The sequence below is a fragment of the Aspergillus puulaauensis genome, chromosome 8, assembly GCF_016861865.1.
Source record: "Aspergillus puulaauensis MK2 DNA, chromosome 8, nearly complete sequence".
In the NCBI taxonomy this organism is placed as follows: Eukaryota; Fungi; Ascomycota; class Eurotiomycetes; order Eurotiales; family Aspergillaceae; genus Aspergillus; species Aspergillus puulaauensis.
In genome coordinates this window covers 634,474-661,290 of record NC_054864.1, presented here as the reverse complement: position 1 = coordinate 661,290, position 26,817 = coordinate 634,474, and the positions used below count along the sequence as shown (strand labels likewise).

The window sequence follows — 26,817 nt, the reverse complement described above, 5'->3', positions numbered from 1 at the left end:
AAGAGAATTCATTGCAGCGTCTCCTGGTGCGCCATCAACCGCCATTCAGCGTCCGATCCCTGGCCCCAGGTCGAGGTCCCCGTTGCCACGTACTCCTTGCCGTTCTGCGTCGCGCGGATTCGATAGGTAGCTATACCCGCCATCAGATCTATCACAATCACCCGCACGTCCTGCAGGTCGTAATCGTCGAATCTGTGGAATTTGTTGGTGAAGGTCTCGCCCAGCTCATCCACGGTAACGATGTCCTTCTTGGGAAAGAGAAAGACGGCGTTCGGACTCGACAGCCGTTCAAGTTCGGGTTTTGGGTCGGCCGAAGTGATCGCGGTCCAAAGAGTGCGCTCCTGCGCGATGATCTCCGATTCGATGCGCTGGTGAATGGCCGGCATTTTTGTAAGGGAAAATATGGAGGAAAAGAAGCTTGAGGGGTGGTCTTGTGCCGTGGGGAGCAGCAGGTAGCGACTCGGTATTTAAGCACACCCAACGATGACATCACAGGCTGCTGATCAACAATTTCCTCCATTTCCTCCATTTCCTTCCTTTCTTTAGCCCAGCACGCCCAGCACCTCTGACGTCTTTCCTGCTATTATTATCGTCGGGTATTATGAAATCCAATAAAACCATAGCATATAGCCAAATTCCCTGCTGGGCCTGACTGCATATTGTAAATAGGTGATCTCATCATGCACGTGGCTGTCTATGCACTTTTTGCAGCTTAATGTCCATCAAGTGACTTGCATATGCGCTGCCGCATATTACATTCACTATCTTCATATCCGTGAAACTTCATGTTAATTACTTGCATTCTATGGGGAATATTATTGCATGCATTGGGGAGTTCAATAGTAATATGATGTTCAGAAAGTACTAATGTCAAAGCCATTGTCATTTTGACATTCACCACAATGGAATTGTTATCGTGTATAAGAAATTAAAAAATTATCAACACAATGAAATATTTTCTGTGAGCATGCATTAACTTCAAGATGACTTCTCTCAGGCTGTGGAAAGACGTCTCTCCCGAGAGAGCTCCCCTTAACCCTCCCCGTGCCAATGCAGCTCACATTCTCATCATTGGCAGCGGCGTCATTGGGCTCACCACAGCCTGGGTTCTTCTTGACAACGGCTACAAAGTTACCATTGTCTCCAAGGAATGGGCTTCCTGGGGCGACAAGCAGCGCCTTACCTCACAGATTGCCGGTGCCCTCTGGGAATTCCCTCCCGCTGTCTGTGGTCATCACACTGATGCCATCTCTCTCATCAATTCGAAGCGTTGGTGCATGATCAGCTACAACATCTGGGATGCTATTGCCAATTCTCCATCGCTTTCTGCAGCTGTGGGTGTCCAGATGAAACCCGCGACGTTCTTCACCATCCACCCTGTAGCCGAATCCCCCTCCCTTCTCCAGAAAGTAAACGAAATGAGAACCAGCGGCGTTCGCGATGTAATCCATGACGCAGATCTCATCCCCAAATATGGCATCAACCCTGCCTATGGAATCGTCGACGCCTTCGAGTTTCTCGCCCCGGTCATCGACACCGACACCGGCATGGCCTGGTTCACAAAGCTCGTCGAGCAAAAGGGCGCCACCCTGATAACACAAACCATCACCGGAGATCTTTTCTCCCAGGAGAACGAGATCCGAATGGACTACAACGCCGACGCCATCGTCAACGCTACAGGCCTAGACGCGCTCACCCTCGTAGGCGACAAAACATGCTACCCGATTCGCGGCGGTCTCATCCGAATCATCAACGACGGAACTGACTTCCCCAAGCTCACCACCGCGATGTCGATTCCCGCAGGGACCAGAACCAATGGCAGCAACGAGCCCCCCGCTCCATCCAACGAAATCGTCTTCCTCGTGCCTCGCAGCGATAACATTCTTGTGTTGGGTGGAATAACGGAGCCTCACGAGTGGGATCTGGACCTCACGCTGGACTCGCCAATAATCAAGCGCATGCGGGCCCGCTGTGAGTCGTTTTTGCCCGCGTTGAAGAATGCGCGTGTTGACCCTGATTATCCTCTTGCGCAGGGTCTCAGGCCATTCCGCGGCAAGAATGTTCGTGTCGAGAGGGAGCTGCGCATGCAGGGTGGGAAGCCGAGTCGCATCATCCATAATTACGGTCATGGAGGAGCCGGATGGAGCCTTTCCTTTGGCTGTGCGGCGGACGTCCTGAAGTTGGTCCAGGATGCGCTGCTCGATTTGATCCCTGTATCTATGGATGATATGTCAGTGTCAGAGAAGGCGAAGCTTTAGATGGCTTTAGACAAGACGGCTGTCTAAGCAGGACATCCAAGGTAAGATGTACCTAGATCTTTGTCTATCAAAGCTTTAGTATCAAATCATGTCATGTTTCGTTATTGGCTGCTCACAGCCTCTCCCTTTTTCACCCTCCTAACCGTACTATACGAAATTACACACCTCCGGTCCCTATATAGTCCAGTATGCTACCCATTTCCCCCTTCCATTTCAAACTCTCATCCGCAAATCCCAACGCAGTATCCATAAACTGCGCGATATCAAAATCAGCCTGCAAAGTCCCCATCTTCTTCAACACGCCAATCGCCTCCCGCGTCCAACTAACACAACTCTCTCCCTGAACCCCCTTCCTCGGTAATACTATACCACTGAACTTTTCCTTAACGCCGTCAGCCTCTCCCCATGTAGGGTCCAGCTTCCCCACGAAAACTCTCGCCAGGATCTGAAACGCCATCACTGGATCAGGCGAACCCCGCTCCCGGAACCGCCAGTTCTCCTTAGCCTCACCAGTGACCGGGTCAGCATACAGTGAATCAGTGACATCGAAGAGGGTGTGCAAGGCGGATGGAGATGTCGGGGACTGGGATGCTGACGTTGGGTGCGTAACTTTATTCTTCGGTGAGATTAGGATGCCCCAGTGGTAAGCGGAGTATCCAAGACGGGTGCGGTTCTCCCCCAGCGAGTTCTTGCCACGAGCGTGCAGCGTTATGAAGATGCGGGGTTTATTCCGGGGTCTCATCATCACTTGGCATTCTGTGATCAAACACTCAGGTGCTGTCTGGGCCGTCTAGCAGGCAATTCTTGATCTCGCTTGATGTTGCTGCTTGAAAGGGCGCTAGATTAGTCCAATCTGCCCCACTCGATCTGGCTCCATCTCGGCTCTCGGGTCCTGCTTACGGTTCGTTGTGCGGAGACGACTGACTCTCCAATGGATTCAAACTTCGAACTTTCAACGTTTGTGAGCTGAGAAAAGAATGGTATACCGCCCACCATGCCAGCTAGGTGGAGGACCAAGTCGGGCTGTCTTACGTGTATGCCGGCCCCTCATCGCCGCAGTTCCCGTTGCTTTGTCGTATGCTGACTTCTGCTCCCAGGCCGCATGAGACGAAAGAAATGTGATGAAGGATCACCGAACTGCCAGTCATGCTGTCGCAATGGCCTAACCTGCATCTGGTCGCCGCAGGAGACGCCTGTGGGTCGTCACTGCAATGCGCCTTCTACCCTAAATAATCATACTCCCACCCTAAAATATCCATCTCCGTTTGATAGCCCTTCCAGAGAGTCCCTATTTCAGTATTTTGCGTCAACCATGATACCCCAATTGCTGATCCCTGGGACTCCCTTGGATACCGGCAATGAGCTCATCCCTCTCGCAGCGCAATACCCTTGCGTCAGGGACTCTTTTCTAGCCTGTGCGACTCTGTTTCTATCTCAGAGCAGCGGCGTGCCAGCCCCTCCGCAAGCGTTGACGTACTACTCGGACGCCCTCCGTTATACTAGACGAATGATTGAAGAGTCGAGGGTAAATGGTACAGAAGACTGGCTGCTCTTGCAGGCTTTGTTGCTTTGTATCTTCGAGGCAAGTACACCGATGACTTTAGCATAGTGCAAAATTAGTCTAATCATAAACAGCGCGCTCAATCTGGACCGTATTGTGAAGCCATGTCCCATCTACTCGGCGCATCACGTATCATGGCACTTAAAGTGAGAAGTTCTGCAGATCAATTGACCCGAACCAGTCCATTTCAGCAAATGTGCGCCGCGTCCTTACTTTACCACGCCGCGACAACCGCTCTTCTCAGCCCGGACATTTCCCGACTACCGGAGGGCACGACATGGAAACAGCTGCAGCAGTTCATAGAGCCCAGCTATACCTCCCTCTTTGCTATCCCACCAACGCTGTGTCGGCTCATACTTGAAATTTCTCGCCTCGCTCGTCGCACGCCTTTGAACGACCACGACAAACAGCTGGCCAGTAGTCTGCGCGATCAGCTACAACCATACCTGCCTCTTCATCTCACTCCAGATGAAACCATCTGCAGCGAAGAAGGCCACGATCATGAAGCGGAAGAGATCAAAAAAGCGGCGCAACTATATGCGCTATCAGCGGATATTCTACTACTAAAAGCAACCAACCCAGAGCTCACAGCCAAGGACAACCGAGTCCAGACCCAAGTCAAGCAAATCATGAAAGTCCTGCAATCCGACGTGCAGGGACTCTTCTGGAACCAGCATTACTCCTGGCCATTTGCGATTCTCGGCTGTGTCGTTCAACGCGAGACAGAGATGCTTTTCTTACTGGGGAGGCTGGAAAAGCTATGGGAAAGATCTCACTGGGGCGACATTCAACGCACAGCCAACTTCTGTCGAGCGATTCTCGATTCCAGACGCCAGAATGCCCAATTTGCTGGGTCGCTGCGGGATCCAAAGTCCGGAGCTCCTGGTTGTCCTGAACCGTTTGATATGCTGCTTTATCCGGATTGGCTCTTGCAGCTCACAGGTTGATGCCTACGAAATGGAAATGAAAATTTGCTGGTTAAGGAGCCGCTGCCAATTCTTCTGGGGATGGAAACCTAGTCCTAAAAATACGGGAAATAAGGTCACCCTAAATGCTATCAGGCTATGACAAGAAAAGAAGACTCAAGCCGAAGTAACTGGTACGGGAATATAATATAAAGACTACGAAGTTATGAGCGAATTAATGATGCCTCTTTACCACGACGTGTCGCTACTTCTGTCACCTCTAGAGCTTCGCCATATTGAGAAATACTGTCTTGGCCTGAAGATATCCCATCAACGCCCCATGACCCCCTTCATAACTGCCATTGCCACTCTGCTTCCATCCTCCCAGAGGGACATCATACTCGGGTTGGTGGTTAGAATTTATGGCCACGCCAGCAGCTTGCAGCCGCTTGGAAAGTCGCAAAGCGCGGGGGATATCTCGAGTATAGATGCAGGAAGACAGTCCATACTTGGATGCATTAGCCAGCTGAATCGCCTCATCTTCTGTGTCAAAGGATCGAACACAGAGGACAGGCCCGAAGATCTCCTCTCGCCAAACGTCTGAATCTAGTGATGGATTATTCAGTATGGTTGGGGTCACAAAACTCCCTCCGGCCGATACCCCTCCAGTCAAGACTACGTCTCCCTGCGTTCCTTTTACCAGCGATAAGATGCGATCCTTCTGTCCTTCGTCGACAACTGGGCCCAGGAACGTATTGGCGCTCTCAGGATCACCGGCTGCTTGCGCCAGTGCCGCGAATCGGCCTTTCAATTGCGTTATGAATTGCTCAAAAATTGAGCTGTGAACCAGCAGTCGCGACGGAGCCACACAAATCTGGCCCGAGTGCACAAGGAAGCCCTGAGACGCATACTGCAGGGCATTCTCGACATCCGCATCTTCAAAGACGATCGATGGCGACTTTCCGCCTAGCTCCAATGTCACTCGCTTGAGATTACTCTGCGCCGCAGCGATCTGGATCTTCTTCCCCGTCTCCAGAGACCCCGTGAAGCCTATTTTCTGGATATCCATGTGTGACGCGAGATGCACTCCCGTCGCACCCTCGCCACTCAACAGGTTTATCACTCCAGGCGGGAACCCAGCCTTGACGATTAGCTCGCCAATCTGAAGCGCGCCCAGCGGGGACTTCTCAGAGGACTTGAAGATGAATGTGTTCCCGGCCGCGATGGCAGGCGCCGCCTTCATGGATAGGAAGAACAGACTCGCATTCCAAGCGCCGATACCAGCGCAGACGCCAAATGGATCGTAGCGCACGATCTTGTAAACCCGGTCGTCTCCCTCGGGGACGAATTCCCCGGGAAGCTTATCGCAGAACCCTGCGTAATAGCGCCAGACAGCTCCGAGGCCGCCTGCGATAGCTCGTGAAATGGCGATGGGGAGCCCGATTGAGAGGGTTTCGAGATGTGCTAGCTTGTCTGCATGCGAGTCTAGTAGGTCGGCGAGGGCTAGCATGTGTTTGGCTCGCTCTTGTCCGGGCATCTGGCCCCATGTGCTCTGGAAGGCGTGGCTTGCGGCGTTGACTGCATCATCGACGTCTTCTTTGCCGGCGCAATGGATCTTGTCGGTTATGTTCTTGCCATCGTAGGGGTTACGTACGGCGCAGTATGTTCTGGATTTGGCTGGCACGTACTTGCAGATGTCAGTTCAAATTCGATTTGCTATTATCTTTGCATTACTTTACCTGATTGTTAATGAAAAGTTTTTCCTGGAAATCTGGTAGAGTTGTCATGGTGAATGAGGGAAGCTAGTAATAGGCACGAGTGGTGCTAAACAGAATAAGAGAGAACTGTAAGATAAATCCGAGCTGACAGCGGAGGTGTGATGTGGCCCCTTCTTATGAGGTCGGCAAATGGCCCAGGCACAAGATCTCGCGAGCCCGTTCTCCAACGCCGATTCTCCAGGCAAAGGCGGCGCAATGAACCCTCATTTGATATGAATTTCCCCAGTCTGTCCGGATATCTGTGGATGGCGGCGGGGGGCCGGAACTAAATCTTGTACCCCGGAAGGCCCGCGCAATACATCCTGATTGGCTGAGAAACGGCAATAATATAGAGGGGTTCGAGACATAAATATCACACATCTTATCTTGCCGAGCAAAACCTAAGTTTCACCTGTTAGCTCTGCTTATTCTCTTTCGGATTTCACTCTTTTTTTGTATTTTCCTCTCAGCATCAACGCGTTATTCATCATGGCCTCATCTGATGCCCCCGGCAGCGCCATCTGCTCCCTCGAGGAATTTCTCCAAGTGTCATACGACTACATCATTATCGGCGGCGGCACAGCCGGTCTCGCAGTAGCTGCTGGGCTCAGTGAAGACCCAACTGTCAACGTGGGCGTGATTGAGGCCGGGAAAGACCAGACTCAGAATGAGTGCGTTTCAACCCCGGCTCTGTTTCCCAGGATACTGGGTGTGCCGGAATATGACTGGATGTTGGCTACAGTTCCTCAGGTATCTATCCTTGATCTGCCTTGGTTATTTGGCCGTATTTTGGTTAGCTGTTATGATTATAATGCTGATGTCCATTAGAAAGGAAACCGTGGGAAAGTCCATGCCCTGACCCGTGGGAAAATGCTGGGTGGATCGAGTGCTACAAACGGTGTTAGCGGTTCCCGTTCTCTTCCAAGATACTACATTTGATGCTAACATAAAGCCACAGATGATGTACGTCCGCGGCTCAAAGAAAGACTACGATGACTGGTCTGCCTTCGGAAAAGGGTGGTCATGGTCGTCCATGGCGCCCTATTTCCGGCGTCACGAAAGCTTCGACGATACCCCGGGTGGTGGTGTACCGTCCGACACCAACATCACTAACTACCAGTCGGGGAGCCATGGGGTGTCTGGTCCCGTGCAGACCAGCTTCAACAACTGGCGGAGCCCGCTCGAACGAAGCTTCATCGAGGCCGGGAAACAAGTTTCCGGGATTGGGGGCCCACGAGATCCAGGTGGCGGAGACCACCTGGGGTTCTTTTCGTCTTTGGCTACTATAGACAGAAAGGTGCGAAAAGGGACTCGTAGCTATGCAGCCACTGCTTACTTGCTTCCCAATATCCGACGTCCGAACCTCCGGGTACTCACCGAAGCCCTAGCCATGAAGGTAATCTTGCAGGGCAATGTGGCTCGCGGTGTCCGCATCCACTGTGCCGGCCAAACGCACGATATCAAAGCCACAGGAGAAGTTATCCTGAGCTGCGGCACGTACAAGTCTCCCCAGATCCTGGAGCTCTCGGGAATCGGGGACCCGGAGATCCTCGCTCCAGCAGGTGTGCAGTGCAACATCCCCCTGCCAGGTGTTGGCGCGAGTCTACAGGATCACGTCTTGACCGCTGCTGTATATGAACTGAAGGACGGCTTTTCGTCCTTCGACTCACTGCGCCATGCGCACAATCTGCAGGAGCACCTAGACATGTATGCGAAGGATTCCAAGGGTATCCTGGGGGCTGCTACCAGTGGAATGGGTTTCCTGCCATACTCGAAGATGGCCAGTCCGGCAGAGGTAGAGCGAACATGCCAAAAGATTCTCGAATCTCCAGAAAAGACACCTTTCGAGCGGAAACAACTGGAGCAAGTCGTCCAGCAACTCAAAAGCCCTATATCTGGAAATATCCAGTTCATTTTCACGCAGGGAACGATGAACGTCGAGGAAGTCGCCGGCGACCAGGGCAAGTTCCAGAAAACCCTCAACGAGAACGACCGTGACGGGTTTACGATCGTGTCTTGCGTCGAGTATCCCGCGTCCAGAGGCACCGTCCACATCACCAACAGCGATCCAGCCAAAAACCCTGCCGTCGATCCAGCATTCCTCAGCCATTCCGCAGACGTTGACGTCCTCGCTACTGCTCTAGGCTTCTCTGATAAGATCGCGCAGTCGCCCGCGTTAAAGGACAAGGTTCACCGGCGCGCGTATCCCCCGGAGAGCGTTGATGTGCATGACCGCGCCTCTGCGTCCGAGGCTGTCAGGGACTTTTGCTTGACTGAGTATCATCCGTGCGGGACGTGCGCTATCGGACAGGTGGTGGATGAAAGGCTGAAAGTTTATGGAGTGCAGGGGCTGAGAGTGGTCGATGCCAGCGTTTTCCCGGGGAACGTGAGCGGGAATATCCTGTCCACGGTGTATGCTGTGGCTGAGAGAGCGGTGGATTTGATCAAGGAGGATGCGGTCACGCTTCGGTCTAATCTGTGACATAATCAGCTTCTAGTACCTACTGTACCAGCCTAAATTCCATTCACATCAGTATGCCAGGTAACTTTAAAGAACATTCCTGTGAAGGGTGGACTCCCTCGGATCGCCGAGGTCCCTGAGACTCGATAACAACGATTGAGGGCGCCAATCACACAGACCGGCCATCGCAGTGAACGGAGAGTGAATTGAGAGTCTTCCTCATTCTTGACCAAAAAGGTTATCTGATCCCTCAGTCTAGTCCTGATCCGGCGTCTCCCCGCATTGATCCTCGTTGCACGCACCGCTTGACGTCGCATCAGCTGTGCGCGATAAGCTCCTTCAATGTAACCCTTGGAGTCTTGTCGCTCTTGACTTCGGCAGGGAGAGTCGGGGGAGACTCCAATCGCGCTGGAGATGGAGCCTCCGATGATACGGTGTGCTGTTGCTCCCTATCAAGCTCGTCTCTAGCAGTTATCCCTCCCTTGCTTCATCCATTCTCCGACCAGCACGCAGCACTCTCCCTTCCCCTCGTTCTTCCATCCTTGTTCTACATACCCTAAGTGACTGGGGAGACAGAGAGACAGCGGCCATGGGTCACAAGGCTTCTTCTTCGTTGACGGCTGTGGACACGGCTGTATCCGGTGGGAGAGATTCTTTGCCCGATGAAGATCCCAACAAGACTAGCCGCTATGCGCCCGGGGTCGTCGAGGATGTCGCCGGTGTTGTCGACCACAAGGCTGAGCGGGCGCTCTGTCGTCGATTTGATCTGCGGTTAATGCCTGTTCTGGCTATCATGTGTGAGTGATGCCGCTGCCCACGGAGGACTACAGCTAATCCAAGGCAGATCTGTTTAACGCACTCGACAAGGGAAATATCGGTAATGCAGAAACAGACAACATGAGCGATGGTAAATAGTCCATCTTATACTGCAAGGTTCATCGTTGCTAACTGGTTAGACCTCAATTTCAAACCGGGGCAGTACAACTTGCTGCTGTCTATCTTCTTCATCCCATATGTCATTTTTGCGCCTCCCTTCGCCATGCTGGGCAAACACTTTAGCCCAGCCAGGGTGATGCCAATTTTGATGTTCTGCTTCGGATCCTTCACGATCCTTGCAGCGTCCACCAAGAATTTCGGTGGAATCTTTGCCCTTCGCTGGTTCCTGGGGATGTCGGAGGCCGCTTTCTTCCCTCTAGTCATCTACTATTTGACTACCTTTTACCGTCGTGCTGAGCTGGCTCGCCGACTGGCCATTTTCTACGCAGCCTCCAACATAGCCAACGCTTTCTCCGGTCTGATCGCGTTCGGCGTCTTCCAGATTGAGAACACGCCTATATCTCAATGGCGATACCTATTCATCATCGAGGGTTGCGCAACCACTACCTTCGCAATCTTCGCCTTCTGGTACCTCCCGCGCAGCGCCGCGGAGGCCAAATTCTTATCCGAGGACGAAAAGGCCCTCGCCTTCCACCGCATCCAGGTCGACTCCAGCGCCGTCGTCAACGAAAAGTTCAATATCCGCGAAGCCCTCGGTATCTTCAAGCACCCAACAACCTACTGCTTCCTCGCGATTGAGATCTGCCTCGGCGTACCACTCCAAGGCGTCGCCCTCTTCATGCCGCAGATCATCCAACGCCTGAATTACACTACCGTCAAAACAAACCTATACACTGTAGCCCCCAACGTCACAGGCGCCGTCATGCTGCTCGTCCTGGCATTCAGCTCCGACGCCGTGCGCCTCCGCTCCCCATTCATCGTTCTAGGATTCCTATTCACCTTCTCGGGTTTCATGATCTACGCCTCCGTCACAGACGTCGAGGCCCAGATCAAAGTCGCCTACTTCGCAACCTTCATGATGACCTGGGGCACCTCCGCCCCCTCCGTCCTCCTGAGCACCTGGTACAACAACAACATCGCGCACGAGGGCCGCCGCGTCCTGCTCACCAGTATCGGCGTGCCGCTTGCGAACCTAATGGGCGTGGTTTCGAGCAACGTCTTCCGCGAGCAGGATAAGCCGAAGTACATGCCTGCGCTGATTACGGTGGGTGCGTTTGGGGCGACCGGCTCGGTTATTGCGGGCCTTTTGGGTCTGTATATGGTTTTTGATAATCGGAGGAGAGATCGCAGGGATGGCGTCACTGTTAGGGCTAGTGATATCCCGACGGATCGTTTGCGGGATGGGCCTGCTTCGCCTGAGTTTCGGTGGTTTTTGTAGGCGGTTTGGTGGGGACTTGCTTGGTATAGGGATGCATCTATATAGGCTTTGTTACGGCTTGCAGCGGGTATGGATACCCATGTGGCCAGTAGTAAGAAGTATTTAAAGGGGTGAACGCCCCGTGAGTTGTAATAGGGTATGTAGCTGTTAATGGCGTGAATGACAAGGGACGGTATAGACACTCGTCATTTACACTTTGTACTCTGGCGTACAAGAATTTCCAGTGATTACTGCATTTATGATCAGATAGAAGTTAGAAACGCAAGTGAACCTTATGTGAGCCCTGATTATGCCGATATACCTCTACGTTTGCTTCAATCCCTAGGATGACCAAGTCTTTTAGTGTATCGGAGCAAAAGTATGTCCTGAAGAGCTTCAAGATCATACATATTTAGTAACAAGTTAACAAGAACGGATTTCAGATATTGAGAGCAAGAATACATTATTCGTGAGCCATAACGAGTATCAGGGGTAGGGGTATGAGAACAGGTTTGCAGAAACATGAAGCCAAAGCTAAGCATACAATCCCACGCCTCGTCCAAGGAAATACAAAGGAAACTAACTGGGCGTCTCCGGGCAAACAAATCCGTAGATAACGACAAAGAAGAAGAGATCGCGAATCAATCCATCTATCAACCTAGCGTATCCAAAACCAAGAGGGACGTTAGGTAAAGTTCATCATAATTTTCACTGTGCTTTCGGCGCGGCCTCAGCGGCCTCGACCTCTTTTTCAGTCTCAGCTGCAGGTGCTTGGGTTGTTTGGGGTGTTTCTGACGCAGTCGCCTCGGTAGCTACTGCCTTCTCAACCTCTTTTTCATCTGTCTTTTCCTCAACTTTGTCGAGCTTGTCCACCTTCTCCGCCTGCGTAATCGGGTTGACCGGCGCCACGGGACTGTCAGGAGTATGGGGCTCTTCAGGAATAGGAGGTGGTAATCCGGAACTGGGTAGAGGGGACACTGGTGTGGTAGTCTGTGCCTCTTTTGGCTCTCGGTTCACGTCAATGGGAGCCGGCCGAGGGCTAGTAGTATCCTTGGGAGGAGGCAGAGTTTGACTTGAAGCCGAGATATCATCGGAGTTCACAGGGCTCCTTGTTCTATCCCTGTCTGATGACTCACGTACTCCATCCCTAACCTGGGCAACTTTGGCCTTGAACTTTCCGAAGAGACTTCGCTTCTCAGGCTCTGAAGGTGGGATTTCCTTGGCAGTACCGTTGTTATGAACCTCAGCATCTAGACTTAGCGGCTGAGAAGAAGGATCGTTTGCGAACTGCTGGAGATCGGAAGGTGAGCTCTTGCTGGAATGGTGCCAGCTACCTATTGAACTTGTACTGCGGTCTGCCCCCGGACTTGAAGCCGTAAGCGGGGGTGACGCCAAGCCGAGGCCAATTTGCTCATTGCTTCGCTTTGCGGATCGCGGGAAGCGCCAACTCCGGCGGTGTTCTTTACGCTCGGAGCGAGATGCGTCATCAGTGTGATCAACATCAGAATAGTCCGTGAAAGAGGACCGCGAGTTCATAGAGGGCGTCCGCGAACCATGTGGACGTAAGGCATCTGCAGCTGATTGTCCATTTTCTGATTGGCCCGCTCTTTTCTCGGATCTTCCCACTCTCTGAGCCTCAGATTCCTCTGGGGTTGAGTTGTTGGGTGGTTTGGGAGTAGCGCCCCCGTCATCATGTGCGGATTCTGATCGCGGCGGCACCTGCGATGTGATCAATGCTGACTCGGATGTTGCGCCTTGGAGCGAGATGGATGAACTTTGCGCGCTCTCACTTGCACTTCCAGGGATTCGCTTCTTCTTCAATCTATTTGGTTGCCGCGTCTCTCTAGAGTCTCCGCCTGGCGGGGGGGATTTGCTGAAAAGACTCGAGAGTTTACGCTCCCTGGTCGGAGTAACAACAGCCGGTGGAGGGGATGACGTTGTAGGTGGTGGCAAGATAACATCCCGAGGCTTCTCGGGCTTCTGCTCGGACTTTTGCTCCAGCTTCTCCGGGGCACGTTCAACCTCGGACGAACGTTTTGGCATCGGACCATGTGTGGCTGAGTGCACATATATGAGCCCAGGGGTGGCCGCTTCGGTATTGACAGATGCCGGGGGAGATTGTACCCCATTCCCGGTGGATGGCGGTGTGCGGCTTGAAGATCGGGACTGATGCGGAGACGTTCCCGGGGCGTTCAAATTTGAGGATTCCACGACTCGACTATATCGAGTAGCGGGAGACATCTTGGACGGTAATGTGTTACTCCGGTGCACCCCCACAGCACCCATGGAGGTGGGAGTGGCGGGATTTGAAACATTGTTCGAGGCACGCGAGTTCTTGGAAGATACGGAAACGTTCCTTCGGAGCGACTCGTACTTTTTGAAGCTTTCAGCTCCCCCACTGGCACTGGAGACAGAGCGACGGATGGTCGATTGAGACGTCGGAGGGCGAGCATTGCCAGATTCAACTTCCTTCACAGTTTGCTCATCAGCAGCTGTACCGTTCATGCCGACCAGGAAATGATCCTGGTTTTCAATAAGGAAGATCAAGACATCTTGGCTCAACTTATACTCATCTGGCGACATATCGTGCTGCGGATGGGAAAGTAACCCGGGTTGGAAAATGGCGGATAGATTGGCCGAGTTCATTCGATTCTGGTCCGATTTCGAGGCAAAGACCGCGAGCAGATCAAGAATGTATAGCAGTAGCTGCTTGTTGAGTGGAGGGAGCTCCCTGATCAGCTGCTGGTAAGCAGCAACAGCTTTCGCATGTTCTGTGGCCTCCGAGTCCTGTTGAGATGTTCCTTTTTCCTCTGCCTGCAACTGGAATTTGCGAAGGGGCTCTCTGAATCGCTCGTAAAATTCCAAGGGGACAATTGGTTCTGGGAGCAGATTAAGGTAGCGTCGAAGGACATTTGCTGCATCGTGGACAGTATATCCAGTCCAATCCAGGCCTTTCCCATATCGCTCGGGAGAGTCGAAAATCTCCTGAAGGTCTTTGATCCGCTTTGCAGACCCATTTAGACGAAAAATTCCCTCAACATCGGTCGCTAATGAGAAAGAAAATGTTAGCGCCGACCGTAGGACACCGCGCTCTCGGGAGCTCGTACCTTTCTCCTTCAAGAACACTCCGCACTTTGCGACGACTATGGGCACGTAGCCGTAAATGAAACTCTCTCCATTGTCGTTTGTGAGGGAGATAGCGACGTTTGCGTACTTGATGCTGACCTTGAGCGGGATACCGAAGATACCTTGCTGTGTTTTCTCTAGAGTCGCTTTATTAGCATGATGGGATTCGAACGAAGCGCGGTGAATGCAAGATCGCGTCACATCGAGTGTAGAGGCATTGAGGTAGCATTAAGCCCTCAGTAGTTGAGCCCAAGAAAAGCATTGGCCGGCTCGTTTCGAACGGCACCTTTCCATACCAAAGTCCCACACTCGAGGGGCTTTTAAATCAAGCAATCTGTCTCCGCACGTACCTTTCGGTTCCTCCTTCCTAGTATTCCTCTTGAATTGCCTCCACCATGTTGTGAGATCTCGTTTTGACGGCGGGGAGGCGGGGGAAACCTCGCGCTGAGGTGCTGAAGGCGGATAGGGCACGAAGGAGTCAGCGCCGGCGTGCGGTTTTCCAGTTACCATCTTGGATACTGTGGGACGGGTGGCAGGAACAGTGGGATATAATCGAGGGTATAAAGATATGGCGAAATCGAGTTGCCAATTATTCCGTCACTGGCCCAGTTGGCGCGCAGTGAATTCCGGGGTTGGGATGACGATGGTCCCAAAATAGCACGGGGGCCTGGGGTCGCAGACCGCGACAAACCCGGCGTGGCAAAGTAAGAATAGAATCGACGAAGCGGATGCGGGGCAGTTTCAACGTGAAGTTCGTACGAAGCGATGAGTGAAACGGATGAAGAGGAAAGGAAACGAAGAGTATTGAAGGGAGAAATCGAGGTGGTGGATTGATCGATGGGAGGGGGGAAGGGAGAAGTAAGAAGGGAGAGAAGGAAAAGGCACGAGGCAAAGCCCAGCCAGTCAATCCAGGTGTATCAACCACAAGCTGACAGGAGACTTTGGCCCCCTCGAGTTTGGGTCGAAGCAGAGTTCAGCGGTAGATGGTCAGTCGACGAGCAGAAGCAGCGGATGGGAAGAATAACATTCAGCAGTGGACGGAGCGGTGGGTGGAGGGGGACGAGACCAAGGGAGCAGCCAGCGTCACTGCGACTGATCAAGGCAGCACACACGACCATCCATCACGGGCAGCGCAACGGCTACTTACTCCTGGGCCATTTCTTTATCTATTTCTCGAGTATATTACTATCAAGCCAATGGCTCTCGCTACGGTCGCCGCTATCCTGCTGCCCTCGACTCGGATGCTCTCGAGGCATCACGAGCACCATTACATCGGCTGGGTCAAGACCTAGGAACCAGAATTAGGAACGGGAGCTCGTCTGGGAGTCGACTCGGGTCCTGGTTCTGGAACGGAGGTTCCAGACACTAGCGATCCTTGACAGTGGTCCCCGACTAGAGCGTACCGTCGTTACGAGCGAATGTCCCGCTGCAGACCTGGTTGGGGGCTTGACAGTCGACTCGATTTAATCTATTTCTTGATGTGCCGACTGGAGCGTGCGTGGTCTTCTGGAAGATCTTCATTTTCGAGAATTATTCGCCTCCCAAGGCATCCGATCTGCTGGCCAAACATCGCCGAAAAAATTAGCGGACGGAGGACGAGCCTATCCACGAACAGCCCAACACTGGCTGGCAGCGTTGGCCCTGAAGGATGATTCAATGCAACCCCGAACTCCCCATCACACAGCCGCAGAATCAGCACCTAACCGCGGCTTCCTCCGCTAGCGTGACCGACCTCTCAGTAAACCAGGAGGCTAGCAAGCCCCTGCACGGTGGAAAGCCGCCTCGCATCAGTGGTGGGCAAAGGATTGGCTCCCCTGGGTAAGGGTAATTGGGTTGACGGTCCATCCCGGAAACCACCTCACCAGATGCTGAGGTCCGGTTGCCTGCCTATCACCAGTATCATGACCATGGATACGGGAATCTATTCAAGGTGATTCAGAGGGCCTAGGCTCTAGATTGACTTAGTTAGCCAGACTCCATCATGTCACAGAATGTTCTTTTTTTAAACCCTGAGTAAGCAGCCCTGGCAGGCTCGCCTTCCTCTTTCGGTGGTGGTATACCTGGCCGGATTGGGTAATTGTCACGTGGGCTATATCACGTGTAAATTTGACACGTGACATCAGGTGACTTTGGGGACTGAAGAGCTTGTCATGGCTGAGCTCCGGAGCTTCGGCCCAGGCTAGAAGATTATTATTGTCTGCAACTACACCTCCACATTTTCCACCCTCCCATAATTTATTCCACATAATATCACAATGGACGGGTTAGTATTCGCCTTTTGCTATCATTTTCCTACACAGTTTGGCAATCGAAAAGATGGCCTCTAATTTGCGTTGCATCACCGGAGTTATGCTAATTTACTCAGACTTACGGCCTCGGAACAACGCGAGTTTGCTTCTCGCATGGAGAGAAAGCAGATGAAGGAATTCATGACCGTACGTTGTCTCTAACAGCCTCTACGATTTTCACTTCGAATCCTAGACATCCTGCCATTCAGATTCTAATCGTGCCTCCGCTCGTCTAGATGTACTCCAAGCTCGTTCAGCGATGCTTCGACGACTGCGTCAACGACTTCACCACCAAGTCCCTCGTCTCCCGCGAGGAGGGATGTGTTATGCGTTGCGTTGACAAGTTCCTGAAGGGATCCGGCCGGTTGAACGAACGATTCCAGGAGCAGAACGCCGCTATGATGCAAAGTGGACAGTTGCCCGGACGGTAAACGCGTTATCTTCCCGACTTCACTTGTTGCTTTCACTCGGCAGTTTCCGTGTATACTAGATTTTCAATGATACTCTCGCCTTGTTCGGCTCAATTTTTGGTTTCGATCGTTAACGCGCCAAGGGGTTTTCCTGGATTAGACCGACAATAGTTGCCTTCTAGGATTTCTCGGCTATATTTGTTCATTGACAGATTTCAGAGCCAGAGCGAGATACGGTCTACGACCCCGGGCCTTCCCGCAAAATTAACGCCCTCTCTTATTTATGATCGACCGGTGAAATCGACAACATTTGACGAGGGGGTTGGTCTTCGGCGGCACAAAATTCATACCAATAGCCACGGTATGCCAACTCGACTATAAAACGCCCTCCCTCGCGGGCTATATCAACTTTAGAAAAACATACCAATTGCGTTAACTTCTTAGTGAAGGATCGGATCTTCCGGATCACAACCAGCTTTCAAATCGCCAGAAGAGCAGGGTTTGAACTGAAATACATACAAGCTTCCCTGGACAGACATATCATCACCGAGGTTCATTTAATGTTTCCGCGTACGTGATACATCATTTGTTGCGCGGAGCTGCATTGCAGCAAACTCTACATATATACGTACAATTGCCTACGGCTCACCTGTACCCGCAAGTCAACGCTGAAGTCTGGAACAGGATCTAGCATCATATTGGTCAATGGACTTTTCGGAATTTATTCCCGTAATGCGAAGTTACGTAGGCCAAAGTGTCCCCCTTAAAGAACGTATCCGAAAGCATAAGACCGGAAGATAGCAAAGCTCTCATTTTTGCCTGCACTATTTTGTTTGGAACTATACAGAGCTAAAACAGAAAATGCAATCTGTCTCCCCAACACTATTACACTTAAGCCCGAGCCCTTGAGAATTGTGGTCTTGTTGCATATTTTTAGACATTAACTGTATGCTGGCCAAAAAATACGACCGATGCGGGATTCGAACCCGCGGTCTCGTGCTTAGGAGGCACACGCCTTACCACTAGGCCAACCGGCCAATGATTTAACTTCCATTTCGCCCAAATGTATATGTCATTGTGGGAACTTTCATGATCGCTAAATCAGAATCTCTTTATGTCAAGCATCTCGCCGGAACTTCCGCCCTCCAAGGTACAAGCACCCGTCTGCAGAAAGAACATCCCAATAAACCAGGCGCACAGCGCCTCCTACTCCCACACCGACCTTCGATCCAGCCCCCAATTATCAGACCTAACTCTTCCACAATGGCTTCCTCGGCCCCAAGCCAAACGTCGGCGACAGCGTCAGCTTCAACCTCGAAACCCAAACCCTCACAACCCCCAGTCCCAATTCTCTCCTCACAATTCGCCCGCGTTTATGCTGTCGCCCACCCAGCGCTCCTCCTCTCGCTTGTGACTTACCGATTCAGCTCTGTCATCGATCATCCCATCAGCGAGCTCCTCAGCGACATCCCGTACCTCGTGGCACTGCAGGTTGTCTTCGTCATGGGCTGTCTCCCACCGGCCGGGAGCGAGAAAGAGAGCTCGAGCTCCGGAACAGATGACACCAAGAAAAAGGTGCCCGGCAGCGCTCCTAGACGTCGAGGGAAGCCGTCCGGCGCTGGATCGCCGTGGTCGGCTGGTCTGATACAGGTTGTTTGGAAATTAACGGTAACCTACTTCCTCCATATCCGTTACATGCAGATATAGCTAATAAAGTAATTTATACAGCCCGCCCTCCTCTCCCTAACTCTAACAACACTCCTCGCGACTCCTGTGCTCGCCTTTCTCCTCATCCTCTTCGGCGCCCCGCTAACAACCCACCACGCCCTGACCTTCCTTTGCGCCGCCCACATGGCGCTCCTCTCCTGCTTCCCGCTCATCTACGCCCACGGTGTCGATGGTTCCGTCTGGAGGGAGATCTGGGGTGCTTATAGACCAATGGATTCCGTTTGGGGCGGCGCCCTGGGAGCCTGCTTCGGGGCTTGGATTGGGGCTGTGCCGATTCCGTTGGATTGGTTCGTTCTCACCTTTCGTTATGATATTTTTTTATGCATCGAAGCTTGGCTAACGTTTGCTTGTTTGTGCTGGATTAGGGACCGCCCGTGGCAGGCGTATCCGATCACAATTCTTACAGGTGCTTATATCGGGTATGCTCTTGGTGTGCTTTTGGGGAGAGTTCCGGGGGTGTTTGGGAAGAAGATCGAGTTTGCGCCGGGGCCAGAAGATGGTGAACAGGAGCGGGATATTAAAGTTGATTAGTTGGTTTTGACTGACAAATTGACCAACTGGCTGTGACTCAAGCTGCCCCTTGTCTACGTAGCACGTATGTATGGGCCTGGGTTCTATTTACTGCATTTCTCGTTGCATTATTATTCGAGGCGGCTGGCGGATGCATCTTACATATTATATTAGACATATTATACTGCACTTTTTCTTGGTTCATTTTTATACAAATGAAGTATAGTGAAGAATAGAATGGAGAATAGATTCTAGGAACCGGCCTATGCAAATATGTAAGTGGGTGATGCTATGTACAAAAAAGCGCTATGGAGAATCAGCAACGGAATAGATATCAACACAGCCAGCCAACCCAAAACGCAAATCGCTCACAAAGATGGCAAAACAGAAGAGAGGAACAAGGATATATGTTCTGTATGTATGTGGTATCTCAGGTCATAATCGAAGAAAGGAGTCTAGATTTTGTCTTGTCGTTGAAAATTTCCTTCTCATGGGCCAAAAAAACACAAAAACAAAGAGAAAATGGACGTATCAGAGTGGTTGGGGGTTTAGATCATATTGGCGACTTCAACCCGGCGAGTTGCCTGCCAGGGTCGAAATCGATCGTCCTTCGTGCGTGTATCAGATCCGGGCCTGTCTCGGTCGTGGTTGCGCTCGCGATCCCGCTCTGAATCTGAATCGCTCTTGTAACGCGAAGTGACCCTTTCCTCTGCTTGTCGCGGGGAGCTGTTTGGGGGTGACTCGTCGGGCCGTAGGCGCAGGTACTCTTGGGACTCGAAGCTGCGAATTGGGTACATGGTTCCGATGCCAACTGAGTCTCGGGTCATGCGATTGAGTCGGTCGACGTCTTCTCGTAGGCCGGAGAGTTGTTGTTCTAGGTTTCGACGAGCTGTTTGTTCGCGACGGAGTAGCATAACTAGTGCGCTGTATTGTTGCACGGAGATGGCGCCAGAGTCACTGTTTAGGGAAACCATGGACGGGGCTTGCAGGGCCCGAGCGCGGTGGATGTCACTTATGCTGGGGCGGATCGTGCTGGTGCTCAAGGGACGGTCTGTGCCAGCTACATGTTCTGTGGTTGGGGAGTCGTCGCGGCTTTCCGGTGGGGATTGGCCCGAGGACTTTTGACGTTTATGTTGTGATGGATCTTGGCTGTTTTTCTGGTTTGGCGAGTTTGTAGGTGTCTCTGTACGCCCGCTCTGCATCCGCGCAATCGCGAACTCTAGGTCGATAAGTTTAACTTCCAACGTGGTCAAGCGCTGTTCGAGAGAAGCGTTGTCATCATTCTGCATGGAGCTGATGAGCTCCCCGACATTAGAAGGCAGACCCGGAGAAACAGGGCCTGGCTCGTCTTCCGGTTCATCCGCCTCGAAAACAGACACTTCCGCGGAAGGCTTGGAGGCACTGGCCACTGTAGTCCGGGTAGGAGGCCGGGAAAGCTCGCTATCAGAAGCGGCGCCGTAAGCAGTCGACACAACATATTCCGACTCTACGCTCCGCCGTCTCTTCCACTGTATCGGAGACATACGGTGTTCCCGTGCGAGCGCACGAAGGGCCCCTGCACTTCGAGAGCGCCGCTTAACGTTTCGCATCTGACGGCGCCGCATCTCGTCCGGGTCGCTATTCGCGTGAGGACTGAGTTTTCTATTGCTCGGCTTTTTCCGAGGGTTGATAACCTCCTCAAGTGCATGGCGGGATCCATCATCCGAGAATATTAAACTGGGTAACGTTGCTCGTCTCTGGCGGGGTTCGGTGTCTAGTTGTTTTAATACAACGTCTAATGTCGTCAATGTCTCCGGGGGTTGTTGGGGCTGGCTACTCTGAAGCGAGCTTCCTGATTGTGAAGGGCCCGGCGACCTCTGCCCGTCAGTCACGCGAGCTGTGTTGTTATTTCCAAAGTGGAAATCCGATGTGGGATCGTCCGTCTCGTCTGTCCGGCTCCGCCTATTTCGTGTGAAGATCTTCCTCATGACAGTCTTTAGCGTGCTTCCAGTCCGACGATGACCAGCAGCGTTTCCTTGAATTGATGTCAGATTGTGAGGGTATGGTAGCCGCGGAGTTCCACCTTGGGGCCGCCGCGAGGAGACCACGAGATCCTTGGAGCTCATGGGAGGTAAAGCGGTATCATATCGCTCAGCATCGGTTGCGAGGACAGCCGGCGCTGAAAAGTCTCGCTGTGTAGGAGGGTTCCGGACGGAACTACTTCTCCCAATTTGTTTGGACATTTTCCTCTCGAGAGGCATAGATCGGATTTGTATGATGGTGGTTGTTGAGGCAGCTGAGGACATGTGCCCACCGACGACGACGGTGGATGATGGGGTATCAAGTATGAGAAAGAATGTATCAGTAGGGCTTTGAACCCAACAGTGTTACCGCTCGAAGTATTAACAAAGAAATGCTCATGCATGAAAGAGGTGAAAGCGAGTGTCAGCGAAGAGAGTTGGGGTATATGAAACTATCGGCGGATTGAACTCGAGTCACAGCGAAAGGTATCTCGGATTGGCGGGCTAAAAGTAGGACCAAACAGGGGTCAGTGACAAACGAACCGAGCACTTTGGAGAGGGGTTATGTTTACCTTGGCAGAAAGAGCTCCAGGCATAATCGGGCAGATATAGAAAATTCGTTGATGAGTTGTACGGGGCGCTCGTAAGCAAGGTATACGCGGCTAATGCTCGTGGCCACAGGCCAACAAGGTTTAACGAGAGACAGATGCGAGACGCAAAGAAGCAGCTAAAAGGCGATCATAGGTATGAAGAAAAGCCAGGGAGCGGTAAGGTTTGCTCGTCCGACAGGCCGAAGCGAGGCAGGCCGGGATGTGAAGACAAAGAGGATGATGGATGATGCAGCGCTGCAGCGGCCGACAAGGTGTGCAAGCTACGCCCGGCTAATATCTCACTCACAGGCTCTCAGGCTGGAGCCCCGGGTCGAAAAAGAAAAGAAGGACGGGATCTGTGGAGCTTATCAGACGGGGCAGGACGCCGAGAGAACTCATGTCAAGCAGGGAGTGGTGGACACTGGATGATGCTGCATGGCCGGCGGGGACGGGCGTTTGAGATATTACGAGGTGGGCCAATTGCAGGCTGGACTCTGCCAGACACACCGTTGTGCTGCGAAGGAAGGACAAGAGCCCGTTGAAAGCAGATGGAAGAGCCCAGAGCGAGGATGGAGATGGAGAGGCCAACACAAAAGGGCGAGACGGCGAGACCAGGAACAGGGGGAGTGTTGAGTGGGTGCTGAGGGGAAATTACTTTGGGCGTCGCAGTGAAGAAGTGGAGGGAGCGAGTCGGAGCAAAAGCGTCTGTGCTGAGCTGCCGTGTTTCAGGTTCTCGTGTCAGGCTCTCTCAGTCACCACTTCCAGCGTCCAGGCTTCCGGCTTTGGAACTCGTCAACTGCCAGCGGTCGGGCCATTGACCGCTATAATGACTTCGTCGTCTGTATTGCCTCGAGCGGAGGCTGAATGGGAGTATCCGAAACAATCACAGGCATCGGCCCCATATTCGGTATGTGAGGTTGACCATCATCATGCTATCAAAACATTTGGAACAAAAACTAAACCAGTTTCTCCCCGGGCAAGTCCGCCATTTTCCCGCAAGAAGTGTGCTTCGTAGTCAGTTGCCTGTTGTTGGGAATGGCACGTTATTGACCCCCCTATTCCAGTGTGGTGCTACTGATCCTCCGTGGAACACCAAATCATCACCGGAAGCGGGTTACACTACTTAAAATTGCTTATGGAACAGGAGCTGATGAGGGCTCGACTTCAAAGACCTGGTGCTTAGTTGACTCTTTTTGCGCAAGGCCTACGAGGTGTGCAGCAAGTACATAGTCGTGGACTCCCGGCGTGCTCTCTTCAAATATATCCTCCAATCCCAAACCTTGGCCGCCGACAAGATTTCTCCAGAAAAGATCAAAAGAACCACCTTGCATGGATGGCCTTTCAGCTTGGGCGCCAGAGTGGAACTCGACCGCGAAGGCGCACGGTTATTGCTCCACTGGCTTGTTGTTCTGTGTTCTGGAACAGGCTCTAGTGTAGCTGACTGCATATCTCGCACTCCACTCGGTTTCATCGAATTCGAGGTTGTTCAATGTTCATATTCTATAACGACAGTGATGGCCGCGAAGATTTCTATTCAGAGTTCGTTCAGAGCTTCTAGTCTCTCTCGATCATGCGATAATTAGGGAACCCTCGTGCTAGGATGAACTGAAACACCACTCTGGTCAAGTAGCGTAAAGATTCAGAGCAAGGACGAGATCACAGAGCAGAGTGCACATGTGCCACATAAGGCCACGAGCGGCTTGCTGGTAGTCTGGCACCTTGTCACTCCCGTGGGAAAAATATCATGAAACAGCGCAAGTCTTTGCCCTACCGATCAGAGCCCCCGCATTCCCGCGCTTGTCTGTCTCAGTAACCCTGAATAAGGCATCACTCCGAAGCGCCCGCCCGCGTGCGGGCCGTAGTTCGCCCTCGTGCCAGTGCGGTTCCTTAGGTATGTTGACGGATTCCCCGAAGGCATCGTCGATCTGATTTGAAATACAAAGGTCCAAGTGAGAACCCTTCGGACGCCATGACTCAAGTTTCGGAAGTTTATCTGGATAAAGAATGTTGGCGCCGATCTATATCCTGATCCTTCGAACAAAGCGGCCTATACTCTTGTTACGGCGTTGCAGGCTCTCGCCCGCTTCCAGGCCTCCATGCATGAATGGAGGTTTGGGCAGATATCAGCTTCAAAGCAACTCTCCAGCGTCAGGGTAGCGCAAATCGGAATGCTCTTCGAGATGTGCCATCCATCGTTTCAAAAACCCACTTCCTCTGTTCGGCAATGTCAGCGTTCTCTACAATGGGTAAAGCAGGGCCCGGAAAAGAGACACTGAGTCCGTGAAAGGCTGAAGCAACAAAGAGCGACTTACTTGCTTATCGTCTCCGAATCTCCACAGACACAAAGATGCCGTTTGGGTCGGGTCATGGCCACTTGATCACGTCAGATATTCCCGAATATAGCAGGAGACTTGTTGGAGGGAATTACCATTCAGTCGTCGCTTCTCCCCAAGAAATCCGACCTCGTTCTCACTATTACTACGCACAAGGCTCACTACGACGGCCTCTTTTTCACGGCCCTGGAAACCATCCACACTGCCCAATTCCAGGCCCGGATACTTCTCTCGTAGCATCTGGGACAAAGCAGCTAGCTGCCCGTTGTATGGAGTGATGACAGCGATGTCTTCAGGCCGCACACCAGCCTGCACTAGGTTATCGACATGCCTGGCAACCACATACGCCTCCATATCATTGCTTTTGCTCTCGCCAAGTAGTGCTTCTTTTTTTGCTGCGTCCTCATCCTCAACCTTTTCCGGAAAATCTCCCCCTTGTGTGTCCCAGAATACCACTGGCTCTTTGGTGTCATCTGTTTCCTGGACCTCATAGGGCAAGTCCGTCAGGAGTCGAGACTTGACGCTCTCGTCAGCGATAAGTTTAGCCTCGTATAGTTCATCTGACGGGAACCGCATGATATTCTCATGCATTCGGTACTGCGTGGTCAACATTCTTTTAATACCCGATCCATGCATCGACAGCAGCCGGTCAAAGAGGGTTGTCTCAAGCGAGAAGTCAGCTGTGCCCTTTTCGCCATTCCGACCTTCTTCCTTCGACCTCTGTATGGTAGATTTCACAGTCGGTGGGAGTTGCAAATGGTCTCCGGCAAGGACAACCTTTGGCGCAGACACCAGTGAGATCCAGCACTGAGCTTCCAATGCCTGACTAGCCTCATCGATAATAACCACGTCAAACTTCTTGTTTTTTAACTGATAGCCTCCAGCCCCGTGCAGTGTTGCGAGTACAACGCTGCTCTCTCGAACAAGGTTGTCCACACACTTTGATTCCCGGTCCCGGAACTCCCGACGTAGCTCCTTCAAGTCTTGATATATTGCACGCTTTTCTCTGCCAAACCTGGTCTTCCGAATGCTGGCTTGCTTTTCATCAATCTCTTTTCGCACGTCTCTCACGATAGCGGCAGCCTCAGATGTTTGAGTCAGGACTTCCAGAGAGTGCTCAAGGACCGAAGGTAGCAATCGGGCCGGGTGGCCAATGCGCACAACCGGGATCTTGTTCGGAGCTAGCCTTTCTACAATGTTGTCAACCGATATGTTTGATGGCCCACACACAAGTACTCGAAGGTTCCTCTTGACCATTTGGGTAATTAGCTCAATCAGAGTGTGCGTCTTCCCTGTACCAGGTGGACCGTGTATGAGGGCAATATCTCTTGAGGCCAGGGCAAATCGAATTGCTTCTTTCTGGGAGTCATTCAGTGTTGGGTCCACAAACTCAACCTCCCCCGAAGCTTCGTAGTCTGGCTGCAGCGGAGTCGTATGCCCAAAGGCGACTCGGAGAAAATGCGTATAGTCAGCTTCCGTCATCTTTCCCATCTTCTCCATGGTTTGGTTCATCCTGTGCAGAACTTGGATTAGCTAGGCTGTCATGATCAGATGCCATATCCCAAAGACGTACCGTCGGTAAGTGACATCGTTCGCAAGTTTGATACTGCAACCCAGAATTAGCGAAGCCGTACAACCTCGTACCGAGCCTTCATATAGAAGGCCAGAGTCCCAGTTCTTTAAATCCAGGCAAGCAAGAGAAACATACAACCAAAGTTTCTTCCCCCACAATTCCTCAAGCACCTCTTCATCCTCCTCCTTTGACCGACCACCACCTCCTCGCTGCCCAAAAGCAACCCACACACTGCTTTCTCCAGCCCTTGTCACCACTCCCTCCGGTCCTTTTGGGCTACCCCCCTTCCCGCCGGCCGCATCCTTCCCTTTCTCTTTCCCCCCTCCTACCTTCTTCCCCGCACCCCCAACCTCATTCACACGAACAATATCCCCGACACGTATACCATGCGCACCAAGCTTCGGCTTCCCGTTCGCACCGAGCCTATCATCCTCACCACCATCTTTCCCCTTTCCGATTCCGGACGAAACAGCCGCGTCCGCCGCAAATTCACCTACCAGCCGGCCTCCAAGACCAGTCCGGTACTGTGAGAGGACCACCCCCGTTAACGCATACCCGGTTGCTTGGAGGGTGCGCCGCGTCGACGGAGACGCAGAGGCTGTGCTGGCGAGTTTGGATGAAGAGACTTCGGCTTCATGCTCTTTTAGAAGGAGCTGTTGTTGTGTTTCCGCGAAGAGGGGTACGGAGATTGGTGTTTGCGGGGCCATTAAGGGCTGGCTATGATGCTGGGTTTTGGGTGTGTGGGTGGGATGACTTGTTCCAGTGAAGGACCTCTGCTTATATGACTCGATTTAAGGATTGTAAGCGAAAGGTTGCCTGTAATGTCGAAGTTCAATTGAAGAGTTGTTTAGAGCTGGAGCTTGAGCTTGAGCTTGTGCGGGGAGAAAGAAAATAATGCAGTGACTTCATAGGCACCCGTACACAAAGCTTAGTCAGGGAATTCTGTTTTCCGGTTTATGCAAACAAGACCCCCAGTACAAACTGACCTCGATTCTTTAGGTGAAATTTACTGCATACGTTTACAAGGTCTTGATACAATTAAATTCTTAAAAACGTATGTCTATAGATGTTTTGATTATGGTATTTGTTGCGTCTCACCTTGGCTGTGGCTCGTAACTTGCAC

At 52.2% G+C, this 26,817-nt stretch overlaps 12 protein-coding genes and 1 non-coding gene across 13 annotated transcripts; 6 read left to right on the top strand and 7 right to left on the bottom strand.

The window, feature by feature from the left end:
- Positions 1-8: 8 nt before the first annotated feature.
- APUU_80265S (nuclear transport factor 2 family protein) lies at positions 9-386 on the bottom strand (the record flags this gene model as incomplete). Its single annotated transcript, XM_041696526.1, has 1 exon — positions 9-386. One exon carries the CDS (start codon positions 384-386, stop codon positions 9-11), a length of 378 nt encoding a protein of 125 aa, XP_041562148.1.
- Positions 387-983: 597 nt separating this feature from the next.
- Positions 984-2,258, top strand: APUU_80264A (FAD-dependent oxidoreductase; the record flags this gene model as incomplete). Its single annotated transcript, XM_041696525.1, has 1 exon — positions 984-2,258. The coding sequence occupies one exon, from the start codon at positions 984-986 to the stop codon at positions 2,256-2,258; it is 1,275 nt and encodes a 424-aa protein (XP_041562147.1).
- A 157-nt stretch (positions 2,259-2,415) lies between these two features.
- Positions 2,416-3,003, bottom strand: APUU_80263S (uncharacterized protein; the record flags this gene model as incomplete). Its single annotated transcript, XM_041696524.1, has 1 exon — positions 2,416-3,003. The coding sequence occupies one exon, from the start codon at positions 3,001-3,003 to the stop codon at positions 2,416-2,418; it is 588 nt and encodes a 195-aa protein (XP_041562146.1).
- A 249-nt stretch (positions 3,004-3,252) lies between these two features.
- On the top strand, positions 3,253-4,766 carry APUU_80262A (Zn(II)2Cys6 transcription factor; the record flags this gene model as incomplete). The annotated part of the gene is made up of 3 exons (XM_041696522.1): positions 3,253-3,292; positions 3,356-3,840; positions 3,894-4,766. The coding sequence occupies 3 exons, from the start codon at positions 3,253-3,255 to the stop codon at positions 4,764-4,766; spliced, it is 1,398 nt and encodes a 465-aa protein (XP_041562145.1).
- Positions 4,767-5,004: 238 nt separating this feature from the next.
- On the bottom strand, positions 5,005-6,511 carry APUU_80261S (aldehyde dehydrogenase family protein; the record flags this gene model as incomplete). Its single annotated transcript, XM_041696521.1, has 2 exons — positions 5,005-6,411; positions 6,464-6,511. 2 exons carry the CDS (start codon positions 6,509-6,511, stop codon positions 5,005-5,007), a joined length of 1,455 nt encoding a protein of 484 aa, XP_041562144.1.
- Positions 6,512-6,970: 459 nt separating this feature from the next.
- On the top strand, positions 6,971-8,963 carry APUU_80260A (GMC family oxidoreductase; the record flags this gene model as incomplete). Its single annotated transcript, XM_041696520.1, has 3 exons — positions 6,971-7,231; positions 7,310-7,381; positions 7,440-8,963. 3 exons carry the CDS (start codon positions 6,971-6,973, stop codon positions 8,961-8,963), a joined length of 1,857 nt encoding a protein of 618 aa, XP_041562143.1.
- Positions 8,964-9,531: 568 nt separating this feature from the next.
- Positions 9,532-11,157, top strand: APUU_80259A (putative MFS transporter; the record flags this gene model as incomplete). The annotated part of the gene is made up of 3 exons (XM_041696519.1): positions 9,532-9,739; positions 9,787-9,849; positions 9,899-11,157. The coding sequence occupies 3 exons, from the start codon at positions 9,532-9,534 to the stop codon at positions 11,155-11,157; spliced, it is 1,530 nt and encodes a 509-aa protein (XP_041562142.1).
- Positions 11,158-11,844: 687 nt separating this feature from the next.
- On the bottom strand, positions 11,845-14,772 carry APUU_80258S (putative Rho GTPase activator (Sac7); the record flags this gene model as incomplete). Its single annotated transcript, XM_041696518.1, has 3 exons — positions 11,845-14,183; positions 14,244-14,399; positions 14,613-14,772. 3 exons carry the CDS (start codon positions 14,770-14,772, stop codon positions 11,845-11,847), a joined length of 2,655 nt encoding a protein of 884 aa, XP_041562141.1.
- Positions 14,773-16,517: 1,745 nt separating this feature from the next.
- Positions 16,518-16,981, top strand: tim9 (protein transporter TIM9; the record flags this gene model as incomplete). Its single annotated transcript, XM_041696517.1, has 3 exons — positions 16,518-16,525; positions 16,628-16,697; positions 16,787-16,981. The coding sequence occupies 3 exons, from the start codon at positions 16,518-16,520 to the stop codon at positions 16,979-16,981; spliced, it is 273 nt and encodes a 90-aa protein (XP_041562140.1).
- Positions 16,982-17,925: 944 nt separating this feature from the next.
- Positions 17,926-17,997, bottom strand: APUU_t80001S. Its single transcript has one exon. It is a non-coding gene; the product is annotated as a tRNA-Arg (tRNA).
- A 226-nt stretch (positions 17,998-18,223) lies between these two features.
- GPI11 (PIG-F family protein) lies at positions 18,224-19,219 on the top strand (the record flags this gene model as incomplete). The annotated part of the gene is made up of 3 exons (XM_041696516.1): positions 18,224-18,628; positions 18,689-18,975; positions 19,054-19,219. 3 exons carry the CDS (start codon positions 18,224-18,226, stop codon positions 19,217-19,219), a joined length of 858 nt encoding a protein of 285 aa, XP_041562139.1.
- Positions 19,220-19,746: 527 nt separating this feature from the next.
- Positions 19,747-21,483, bottom strand: APUU_80255S (uncharacterized protein; the record flags this gene model as incomplete). Its single annotated transcript, XM_041696515.1, has 1 exon — positions 19,747-21,483. The coding sequence occupies one exon, from the start codon at positions 21,481-21,483 to the stop codon at positions 19,747-19,749; it is 1,737 nt and encodes a 578-aa protein (XP_041562138.1).
- Positions 21,484-23,917: 2,434 nt separating this feature from the next.
- APUU_80254S (putative DNA helicase) lies at positions 23,918-26,401 on the bottom strand (the record flags this gene model as incomplete). Its single annotated transcript, XM_041696514.1, has 5 exons — positions 23,918-24,002; positions 24,101-24,161; positions 24,217-25,634; positions 25,695-25,727; positions 25,830-26,401. The coding sequence occupies 5 exons, from the start codon at positions 26,399-26,401 to the stop codon at positions 23,918-23,920; spliced, it is 2,169 nt and encodes a 722-aa protein (XP_041562137.1).
- Positions 26,402-26,817: the final 416 nt, after the last annotated feature.